The sequence below is a fragment of the Ambystoma mexicanum genome, chromosome 10 (assembly GCF_040938575.1).
Source record: "Ambystoma mexicanum isolate Mex_15411 chromosome 10, UKY_AmexF1_1, whole genome shotgun sequence".
NCBI classification, from domain to species: Eukaryota; Metazoa; Chordata; class Amphibia; order Caudata; family Ambystomatidae; genus Ambystoma; species Ambystoma mexicanum.
In genome coordinates this window covers 1,626,520,793-1,626,533,042 of record NC_090932.1, presented here as the reverse complement: position 1 = coordinate 1,626,533,042, position 12,250 = coordinate 1,626,520,793, and the positions used below count along the sequence as shown (strand labels likewise).

The following is a 12,250-nucleotide window of genomic DNA, read 5'->3' as shown; positions in this document are numbered from 1 at the left end:
ACAGCACTTCTAAAATGTGTACATCTCCCGTGCTGAGAAACAACGGCTATCGCCCACTGTCCGACAAGAACCTCTCGGTATGCCGTGATTATATCTAATGAAAAAATAACGAATGAAAAAACAACTGATACCAAAATAACTAATTTTGAAAAAATAAAATGAAAATGGGGTTGAGGGGGGGAAATAGTGACATTGGTTATTTTGGAATTAGTTATTTTGTATTCGTTATTATTTCATTAGTTATAATTTCATTAGTTATAATCCCATGTAACCGAATCTCTCCCTCCTGCACATCTCATTTATATTTTGCAATATATTGGAAATGTTGCAACATCTTTTTGCTTCGGCAATCTGTGTAAATTGCTTTCACAACCGTAAGTATGCACTGTATGAAGCACTAGATACATGCGCAAGAGTAATGTGGTAAACTAAAAACCTCATAAATACGCCATGCAAACCGATGAGGTGGTAGGACCGTGAAGTGCTTGACTAAGGACCTGGTTTATTTGACCTCTGCCAGGCCTGTCCTATTCTACGCATTTCAATAACAGGGCCTTGTTTCTCAAATTCCACTTCAGGTTAGGTGCGGTTAGCCAGTTTTTTCTTTTCTTTCTTGAGTGCAATCAAATGGTGCTGTTCTGGTGGGGGTGGAAGTCAGGGTAGAAGCAGCACTGTATAGGAGTATTTAAAATTGTGCAATATTGATGGACGGGTGCGAGGCAGTCGAGCACCGCGCCTTTTATAATTATTCCGCACACCCTAAATTATTACAAGTATCTAGATGTGATTCTATTGAGTGAGTACAATAACGGACAACTGCTTTATTCTCCTCCTTGTAGGGAGACTGGTCCTTGGGCCTCTTTAGGTGCAGCCAACGGGAAGCACGAGCTAAGAGATCCAGACCATTGTATAGGGGAAGATGCCATTAGATTAGGAGAGTCTCTGACTTGCGTTCGTTAGATTAAATCATCCCCTGGTTTGTCAGGGTGTACATGAATAAGTGCGATCAGGGGCTCCCCAGACCTGTAATGGTAGATGTGGAAAAAACCTAGGATCTTTCAGACTCTTTAGGAGAGTTCCCGGAGGCCGGGCGGCGCAAGTTGCAGAGGGCACTGGATAAACGTAGACCAACAATTGCCCTAGTGTAAGTCAATAGGCTGAGATAACTACAGAGTTCAAGCCGTTGTGGCTCAAAGCTATGAGAGGAGTCTAACTTATCGCATTCCACATGTATTTGTCATGTCCTTATACTTGAGTAACCAATGATATCTCCCTGCGCTAATATTGGAGGAGGTTATGGCAGCTATTTGGATACATTGGGAAGGTGAATACAAAAGGTAACCTAAAAAAGTAATACTGTTCATTTAAAGATTGCTGCCTTTTACCAGTGTTCTTTGTTGGTTTATACGAAACCCCCAATGTTTCCTTTTCTTGTTCTTTTAGGCGTGAGCCGCTATCGCTCATAAATCTCCAGAAGAGAAATGGGGAGACTGGCGAGGTGGAACTGGCTCCTGAGCTCAACAAAGTTAAGTCTAAAGCCAGCAGGCATATCTTTCTGATCCGCCATTCTCAGTACAACCTGGAAGGGCGCGCAGATACAGACAGGACTCTCACACTTCTGGGTATGTATGACGAAATCTGGGGCTACTTATTTCACAGTTGAGGCAGGCACTGGCAGCTGCGATTGTCTGCAAGCATGCAATGTTTTAGATTGTGGTATTTATTACTAAAGATTAAATTGAGTGTTTGCGTTTTGTGTTCATTGGTCTTTTGTAGTTTAGCTGCAGTTAGCTGATCTAATTTGCAAAATATGTCGGGCTTTAGTTAAATCATTAGTTATGATTTGAATTTCTTTTATTATTGAGACTTGCTCTAAAGTTGGAAGCGAGGCATGCATTTATTTTATGTTAACTTAAATCTACCAACTTCAGGGCAGTTTAGATGTAGGCCATGTAGTGTGCCTCATCTACTGAATGCGCTTTTTTTGCATAGACAGTAGGATGTATTCTTGCAATGGTATACTTGTGTGGCTATTGCTAAGTTAGCCAAACCACCCCAGAGATCTAGATCATGTCTGTTCTATGATTAGAAAACAGCCAGATCTCCAAGGCTTGAAGAAAACCAGTATAACAGCATACCAACAAAAAAGACCATTCCAAAATGCCCCTTCGACAAAGTTTTTTTTAAAAAGAAATGTTTTATTATCTGTAGTCGTGGCTCGCAAAAGCTACTCACCCACTTGAATAGTCGAGGAGATTTTATAAAGGTCGAGTACCATTTGCATGGTACTCGAACTTACTAGCGAGTATGGTCATTTTTTAAAACTTTTGTTGGCAATAAATTGCAAATTAAAGTTTCAGTGTGTGGCTGGCCGCTGGGTGGCAGCACTGGGCCAAATATGAAGTGGGCTTATGGTGACCTGCACTGCATTTTTATTGCAAACATGGATGAAATTAAACAGTTTTTACATGAGTGTGCAGTAGGTGCCATGTTAAAGTAAACAGTTACTCTATAAGACAGTGGATGAATTTTCCCATGTTTTAGCTTTCTCTTTTGTGTGTTAAATAGTATGTTTCAGCAAACTTCCTCTCGGGGATGAAGTGTCTTGTTGAAAGATCTTGTCTGAAAATTGCATTGTCATCTGTCTTCTTTTGAAGACCGAATGTTCCGAATGCAATCGATTGCCTCATAGGGGATCAATAACCAATTCCATGTTCTAATGCACATTACCGGGGGCGCTGTTGAGCAGCCTGCAAGATGGCTGCCTAGTGTTTGAGCTCCGCGCCTGGCCGCCGCTTATCCGCTCACATCTGCGGTTCTGTAGCGGATCCAGCAACCCTACTTCGCTCCACATACTCCCGCTGCCGTGCCCTTCTCGCACACCGAATCCCGGAGGAAATCGGACATCGGGTGCCCCTGATCCGCCTTCGTGCCGCACTTGCGGCGGCGCGGCCCTGGGCCCTTCGGCATTTCCTGCTTGCACGCGGCCCGGAAGGGTGCCGGCCGCCGTCTCCAGCGCCGCTGACCCGTGCCTGGGTCCCGAACGCGGCACCTCTTCATTGCTGCCTGGTGCCCCTTCATCCTCGCCTGCCCACCCTTCCCGCTGAGGATCGGCGCTGCGGGCCAGGCGTGGTGCCGGCCCGCGGGGAGTGCTGCCGCGGCGGAGCCCTGCGCCCGCCGCCATCGCCGCTCCTGGAGATGCCCCTTCCTCGGTGATCGCCGCAGCGGCCTGGCCTGGAGTTGGGGCGGCTGGAGGACGCGGCGAGCTAGAGGTGAGAATCGGGGGCTTTCGCCTGCATTCGGGAGGGCCTGCTGGGACCCAGACTCCCCGCGCATTGCCCACTCTGCCAGCGGGCCTCACCTGCCTAGTGGCGTGCGGCCCTCCCTGTGGGGGCCCTCCTCCACCGCACTGCCTGGAGCCTCAACTCCCTCCTGGAATTGTCGCCCTCTACACTACGCCTCATCCTGCTGGGAGGGTGACCTGCACCGCGCCCAGCGGACCTCCTACGCCTCTGCCCCACTCATTCTGCGTAACTGGGCAATCTCACCTTAAGCGGCATAGTTTCACTGACCGGACCACACTCACTGCCTTCGCAGCACCCCATCTACACATACGGATGACCCCGTCCTCCAGACTACACCTCCTTGTCTTCCCAATCTCTGCTGGACTATAAGCTGTTTCCTTGGGCGGGGACACCAGCGGGAGCTGCACTGGGGGGGTCCCTCTGGTAAGCCCTACACCAAGTATATAACTGGGCCCTCCTGGCTCGTGGGCTGGACTGATCCGGACCTGTTCGGCTGCCTCCTTCGCGCCCATACCTGGCTAATCTTATCTCGGCATCTCCCTCTCTGACTCTCTGATCCGGGTCATGTCGAATCGCTCCAAGAGTGGCGCCAGGGGGGGGGCCATGGATAAATTTACAAAGGCGGTCCCCCGATCCGAGGTGGGCCACGCGTCAACTACGCCTGAGGAACCCGATGCCGACCCGAGTCCCGTGGCTGCGGCTCCTGATCTTACTGCCATGATGGAATCGATGGCCAAAAACTTCGCCTCTTTTCATGAAAAGCTTGACGACATCAATGCTAACGTGGCCTCACTCAAAACACGCGTCGATCAGGCTGGCTCCAGAATCACAGAGGCCGAAAACCGGATATCCACCAACGAGGACGAGATACACACACTACAGGACACTGTGGCTGCCTTGTCGCGCGACATGAAAAATGTAAAGGCAAAATGCGACGACTTAGAATCCCGCTCTCACAGAAACAACCTGCGCATTGTTGGGGTCCCGGAGACTGCCCTGAAGGGTCGAATGGAGGATGCGGTCGAACGTCTTCTCAAGGGCCTGCTTGGTGACCCGGACCTCTCCCCCCTACTTCACTGTCGAGCGGGCTCACCGGGCCCTGTCTCCGCGTCCCAGGCCTGGAGATAGCCCCAGGCCCATCATAGCCAAGATTCTCAATTATCGTGACAGAGATCTTATCCTCCGCCTAGCACGGGAGAGGGGGGAGTTGCGGTTGGAGGCCAATACTATTCGAATTTTCCCGGATTTCTCAATGGCTGTGCAGCAGGAGAGGCGTCAGTTCCTTGGCGTCAAGAAGATGCTCAGGGAGCGCAAAGTCCCATATGCCATTCTATTTCCTGCTAGACTCAAAATCACCCACATGGGCAAACTCTATTTCTTCACCATCCCTGAAGAGGCGGTAAAATTTATTGAGATGCAGATACCGCTTCAGGGCCCTGGAGATGCCATCGCTGATGAAAGATAATTGGGTGTCATGGAGTGGGGATACTGACTGCATTTGTTGATTCTGTAATTACATGTTATTACTGCTTACACTGCTCGGCTCATCGAGCCGCCCTGGCTCCTTGCGGCGCTCGCCTGTGGCGGGGGTCGGCCACGAACTGTTGGTACTGGCCACCTATCTCTCATACTGCCGGGAACTGTCCTTTACGCCGGTCTCCCTCAGTGGCTGGATGTCCTGGGGGGCGGCGACTGGCCCTGTTATTATCCGAACACTTTGTATGTCGTAGAGCTGGGCCTCGCTCAGTGCACGTTGTTTCGTGGTATGCCCAGGTGGCTGGTCACGATGGGACACTCTATCCTGCCACCTGCTGTAGGCGTTGCGCTTGCGTGTGAGCCAGATATTTAATCTGGGGCCAGCTCCCCCCCTGGGATGGTCTATGTGTCTGCTGATTGCCCTGGCCACAGTGTTCAGGCACCCATCCTTCTGGGGACCTTTATGATGCTTTATGCGAAACCAATGTGACAATATTTTGCTGCCCTATTGTTATTCTTCCTCTTCTAATTTCACAATGGCAGATTTTTTGCCTCTTTGAGACTGGCCCAATGCCCCACTCTGGGACACAGGGGGTGGGTGCTATGTGACTGTCGACACTGTTGTAGTAGTTGCGGGAACCGCAGAGGCTCGTGCGCGATCCCCGGCTTCCCGCCTTGCGGGTCGGGACTTGCGTTATGAGTCCATTGCCACTGTTCGTTTTGCAACAGAGCCATTTGGCTCTAAGCGTGCTAGTGCGTGGCAACGGCGCACCCCATTGCGATTGCACTGTTCTCTGCTGTTTTGTTGGTATGTGTTGGCCCCCGTTGGGCCTTGGGGAAGTGTGGGCCAGGTTGGTTTTGGCCCATCTGCGCGCTTTCAGGGGTGGGTGATGTTTACACTGCTGATTCATGTTTAGTGGTGCGGGTGGGGGGTGGAAATGGGGTTTTTTCTCAAAAAGGCATACAAGGTTTCGCGAGGTGCATTCTGGGGTGGCACAAGCGCACACGCTGCTTTTACTTGGGGAGCTCACATGGTCATTTGTGTTGGGATGTTCATTAAGGATGAAGATTGTAGATGGGGATGGCTACCACTGAAGTGTCTACTGTCATAATGTCCTGGAACGTCCGGGGGTTGAGCAACCACACCAAGGCCCGCAAGATTATGGCGTATGCCAACAGGCATAACTGTAAAATCCTGCTTTTACAGGAGACGCACTCCAATGGACTTATACCAAGGGCAGTTGCCCCGTCATGGGGTCCCGCCAGATTTTACACTTCCTATTCCACGCAATCAAGGGGTGTTCTCACGATTATTCACAAATCAATTAAGTGTGGGCTCCATAAAAGCTACATCGACCCCGAAGGCCGCTACGTTATACTGCACTGCACACTAGCTGCGAGGGAATATCTGCTCGTTAACACCTACTGTCCCAACGTGGACTCTCCGGAATTCTTTGACACAATAGCCACCATACTTCTGGGCTTTGTGGGGGTGCATATCATATGGGGAGGGGATCTGAACCTTATATTGGATACTGTTCTGGACAGAACTGCCACGGGTCCCAGAGCACTGTCTCGCGCGGCGCGCAGGCTACGGAGCCATATGCAGTCGCTCAATATTTGTGACGCCTGGAGAACTCTCCATCCCCACGAGCGGGATTATACCTACTATTCATCGGTGCACGACAGCTCGTCCAGGATAGATCTGTTCTTGGCCTCCAGCGAGGTAATGGGCGGGGTGGAGGGTGCGGGCATTCTGGCCCGCACGCTTTCTGATCACGCTCCAATCACACTGTCCCTAAGACTGGGCACTCCTGCTCCAACAGCCAGCACCTGGCGCTTCAAGTCCGAAGCCCTAAAAGACATCGTGTTTAAGTCCGAAATACTAGCTGACATCGGATCGTTCTTTGAACTTAACTCACTTCGGGACACGACTGCCGCGATCAGATGGGAGGCCTTCAAGGTATACATAAGGGGCATGTCCATCTCCCGGGAGGCCGGGGTACTGAGGGCCATTAGGGCTGCTCTGGGGCACTCTGAGACCAAACTGAAACAACTTGAGCAGCTCAACACTACCGGCTCTGACCCCACCATTCTTGCCCGAATCTCTGATGAACTTCAGGTATATAACACACTGGCCACCTCCGAAGTCCGTTACTTCAGCCGCCCTCAGGCCGCCAGGAGGTATGGGGAGGGCGACAGGCCTGGGAAAACGCTTGCGACACTTGTAAGGGGGGAGGTGGGCCGAACACAGATCTCTTCTATCAAAGATCGAAATGGTGCGGCTCGGTGGGCGGACCGGGAAATACTAGACATATTTACTGTATTCTATAGTTCCCTTTACTCCAGGCCCGTAGAACACACTGAGCAACGTATGCGCGAACTCCTTGAGCAGATACCCACTACAGAAATCTCCCAACAGACCAGGGACCAGGTAGACTCCCCGATTACGCTAGACGAGATAGTGTCGTCCATCTCCGACTTGCCCAAAGGCAAAGCGCCCGGCCCGGATGGGCTAACCGCAGATTTTTACCAGGAGCACATAGCTATTCTGGCCCCTCGGTTGCTTGAGGTATGGAATGAGGCTCTCCAGGCCTCCATCCTCCCCCCCTCCATGCGTGAAGCGGTCATCACTGTGCTGCTCAAACCGGGTAAGCCTGAAGATGAGTGCGGGTCATACAGACCTCTCTCCCTCATGAATCTTGACACAAAGATCTTTGCTAAGATCATTGCCAATCGCTTTTTGCCAATCATGACGCACCTGGTGCATGAGGACCAAGCGGGCTTCGTCCCGGGCAGATCCACCTCCCACAACATCAGGAGATTGTTCAATGTCATGTCCCGCATAGATCAGAACGCCCAGGCGGTAGCGGTTACGTTGGACGCCCAGAAAGCCTTTGACATGGTTTCCTGGAAATACATGTGGCTGGTCCTCGAGACAATGGGTGTTGGCCCAAACATGAGAGGGTTTATTAGACTATTGTACACCTCCCCCGTTGCGCGGGTTCGAGTTAACTCACTAACATCCGAGATCTTCACGTTATTTAGAGGCACCCGCCAGGGCTGCCCCTTCTCTCCAATTCTCTTCGCACTAGTGATAGAACCAATGGCGGACTATATCCGCTCTAGACACTCTCATAAGGGAATAAGATTGATAGAGGAGCCTGAAATTATATCCCTTTACGCAGACGACGTCCTACTTTATATCAGAGATCCCACAACTCACCTCAATCCCATACTGAGAGATGTCACCCGCATTGGCACCCATTCCGGTTTCACGATTAACTATTCCAAGTCGGAGATCTTCCCGCTCACTCAATCCACCACACAGCCCGTCTCCGAATATCCCCTGTTCTGGGCCCCTGAAGGCATTAAATACCTGGGTGTACATGTATCCCTTACTAAATCCACCCTACTCACCGATAATTACTCTGCGGTAGCGCAGATAGTTGAGGCTAAAATCTCACGGTGGCGTACTCTTCCGTTATCCGTTGCAGGTCGGCTGTCACTGATTAAAATGATTCTGCTTCCCAAGCTCCTTTACACCTTTAGTAACATTCCCGTTTGGCCTGGGAGGGCATACTTCACTAAATTGCACACGCTCTGCGCACAATTCCTCTGGCATTCAGGTGCGGTCCGCAAGAAGTGGACTGACATGGCACTCTCATACAGACGAGGGGGTATTGCTGCTCCGAACTTTGCTACATACTGGTTGGCGGCCCAAGCCCAATATGCCACTCATTGGTACCCTGGCACCCCGGTGCGCCCTCATGTTAAGCTGGAACGGCTGGCAACTGCTGCCATTAATTTAATGTCCCTAGTGTTACAGCGACACTACGCCCCGGACGCCCCAGTTGACCCCATCGCTGCGACCATGTTTGCCTGGACACGCATACTAGGCTCATCAGATGGGACCTCCCCGTACTACAAGTGGCTACCCGCATGGGCCTGCCCCGGGTTAGAGCCCACGCTAGACGCTGCCCTGGCCCGCCAATGGGAGGCTCTGGGGTATAGGGCACTGTCGGACTTCTATCCAGAGGGCAAATTCATAAACCCCCAGACTTGGAAGCCGGGTCACACTAGATCCCCCTTGGAAACTCTCCAGTACTACAGGCTCCGCGCGGCGTTCCGCTCTAGGTGGCCCTCTTTCCCTGACGAGCCCCCTGACGACCTGGCTATAGCGTACATTGCTAACTCGGGCGGTGCACGGGGCGTCATCTCATCATTATATCATATCCTGCAAGACGCCCCTTCTACGCCGGTCCTCGGTGCTCGCAAAAAATGGGCAGACGAACTGGGCCTGGAGATAACTGATGAGCTATGGGAGAGCATGTGTCTCCACACCCAAAAAGTCTCTCTCAACTTCCGCTTCCGGGCCATGCAATATAAGCTCCTTAATAGGCTATATTATACACCGCGCAGGACTTCGGGGTTTGCTCGTTTTGAGGTGCGCCTGTGCCCACGCTGTGGGGCCGTGGACGCTGATCATCTACATATGTTCTGGACCTGTCAGAACTTGTTCAATTTCTGGGACGGGGTCCTAAAGACACTTAGTGCAGTAATTGAAACCACTATCGATCCCGATCCCCTTGCAGTCCTATTTGGGGTTTGGAGCACTGAGGAAACTAAACGCCTGAAAAAGTTTTTAAATGTAAGTTGTATGATTGCCAAGAAGTGTATACTCCAGAACTGGAGGTGTCCCTCTCCCCCGACCCCGCAGAGATGGTTGGGCCTGCTTACATGGTCACGGAATTGCGAAGAGGACTATCTGTCTATGCTGCCGGCCCAGTCTCGCCCCAAGAACATTTGGAATGAATTTAACACATATCTCAATAATCAGTCCGAGGGTGGGTCGGAGTCCTGTCTGTCTCCGGCCACCACTCCTGCATCATGATCTCCTCAGGTCTTCTCCTTTATTCGCAAAACATTGTAGTCACTGCTGTAATGTTGACAAGGCAGCCTGTAAGCACCTCCATGTTTTATATGTTTCATATGCTTGTTGCCTTGATGTTTGTACCTTGTGAACCTCTGCCGATAAAAATAAAAGTTTAAAAAAAAAATGCACATTACCATGGTGCTGCTTTTCATGTGCTTGTGGTAATTTATGTTGCACATTACACACACTCGCTATGGTCGTTCTTATGTTCTGAAATGGGAAGTATTTATTTGCACAGACCTAATTTCCTATTTTTAAGTTTACTTTATATGTACTTATGATATTAAACATTCTGATCATTTTGCTGGGGGTAATGGGCTATGATATGATAAGGATGACAGATGCATCAGTAATGAGTGACTGGTGGATGCCCATGCAAGGAGGGACTGAATAAGATGGGGAATGCTGGGCTAATGAGGCACGGCATAAAATGAGTGGTGTCGTTAAGCAATTTGCTATGCAATTCTGTAGGTTTGCTACTTAAATTGACACTTGTGTAGCACAGCCTGCTATTTAATTACACTGTTCAATGATAGCCTAGCTCTCCGTGCATTCTTTGACCTCTGGGCTCTCTGCCATCTTTTCTCTGTTCACTGGAAATTCAAAGGGGTTAATGGAGAGTGCGCAGTAGTTATCTCCTCCAATCTGAAAGTGCTAAAGGCCTGTGAGTCGTAGACAAGATAAGTGATTTTATTTTTAAAATAATTGCAAACCAGAAGTAATCAGTATGATAACTTGTATTGAGCTAACTATATCCTGTTTGTCAAAGACCGATATGTGTAAACTTGAATTTTTTTATTTTAAGACAGTCGTGCAATTCCATCTTTAAAAATTGTAACTTGTTACATAATGCATAATTACAGTATTGCTACTGTAAAACACTGCATTGTCTCCACTCCATGTTTTTCAATAACGTTTAGGTTAGTGTATCTAAATCTCAGTGTGAACTATATTTTATTTTGTTGGGGAAGATGCATGATATTGACGAGCAGACACTTTTGAAAATGTACATTATCACGTGGCCAAATTCTTTTGATCGTAATCTTCTGTGATCTGTGCAACTGGTGCTCCACCCATGAGCTGATCCCAAACTCTGTGACCATTCTACCTTCTCCAGCATTGGATCTTTCATGGATTCACATGCTTAGAATATTCCCCGTCGTCAGGCTGGGAATCCCCGGTACATTATATAGACCCTTTCCCGTAGGAAAACTTTCTCGACGCTTATGCGTCCTATCCACCTCGTTTTGTATCATGCATGCCCGCACCGTCAGGACGTCATGATATAAATACAGGACCCGCCCCCGCGCTCCCTCAGATTTCAACCGTCTTTCAAAGTAGTGGGATCCTCGTGATTACTACTAGTAGAAACTAGGTTGTTTTTTCTGTTTCGCTTCGGCGAGGTTCAAATTATGTCTGGAAAAGTTTTATTTCGCCCTTGTGCGACATGTGGCCTCAAAAAAGTTTATGAAGGAGATGCCCACATGGATTGTATCTACTGTCTCCACCCGCACCACACGGCGGATACATGTGACATATGCCAGGGTTTCTCCCAAAAAACCCTTAAGGACCGTAAAAGAAGGCTGGTCGACTGGCTTAATGACGGAGCGGGTGCCTACCCGGCTTCGGAAGTTGGCTCCACGGCCTCCAGGAGCAAGTCGGAACCTCCATCGAAAAAGGTACGGCCAGCAGAAAACCGCGCTGAGGACAAGCATAAGGGGAAGCATGCTGGGTCTTCCTCATCACATAAAAAGCCCTCCTCCTCCTCATCATCTAAGACGGAGAGGCAAGCGCTGTCAAAATCCTCCTCAGGGGACCGTCCCAGGTCTACCGTGAGTCGAGACGCTTCAGCCGGGAAGTCGGCATCGAAATCGGCGACGAAGTCTAAGGGCTCGACGACGACTACTTCCTCGTCGACCGCAGTGTCATTGACGATGCCTATTACTGTTCAGGCAGCAGCGGTTGGGATTCCTTCGTCGACGGAGACTCAGTCTATGGCTTGGCTGCCAGAGGTCTATGACCCGATCCCCCCTGAAGTCTTACTGCAGCCAGACACGGCCTACTCGGCGGAAGGAGAAGGTGGCACGGTTATGCAGCCATCGGATTTAGGCTTACGGCCTTCCACGTCGACGACGAGTGCGAGTGGGGGTATGGTACCTATATCATCAACATTACTAACCCCCCAGACAGTTCTGTCTCTGGATGTGCTTAATACTCTTCAGAAGCTCCTGCAGCGGCTGGATACGCAGATCCCTCAACCTGGGACTTCATCGTCACTTTTTTCTGTACCTTCCGTCGACGAGCAAACTTGTGCGGCTCGCTCGACGACTAAAAACCCATCGGCTCCCCAGGCGGTAAAAGATCGTCCTCGAGCGCAGGAGGAGGATGAGTTGTCGGAGTCCGATTCTATACCGGGTGACTCAGGGTCAGACATCTCCCTGTCACCGTCGAGGGACCCAACATGGAACTCGGATGTAGAGGTAGAGTCTACGAGAAGCCAGACACAGCCATCTCCTCCGGATGATGTGGGAGC

At 50.3% G+C, this 12,250-nt stretch overlaps 1 protein-coding gene across 4 annotated transcripts in view; it reads left to right on the top strand.

Annotated features, from left to right (window-relative positions):
* PGAM5 (PGAM family member 5, mitochondrial serine/threonine protein phosphatase) overlaps positions 1-12,250 on the top strand; it is a 164,158-nt gene that overhangs the window by 46,930 nt on the left and 104,978 nt on the right. For all 4 annotated transcript variants that reach the window (XM_069620015.1, XM_069620014.1, XM_069620013.1 and 1 more), the window contains one exon: positions 1,444-1,622. In XM_069620015.1, coding sequence (XP_069476116.1) covers positions 1,444-1,622 — 179 coding nt within the window. The remainder of the gene's footprint in view (positions 1-1,443; positions 1,623-12,250) is intronic.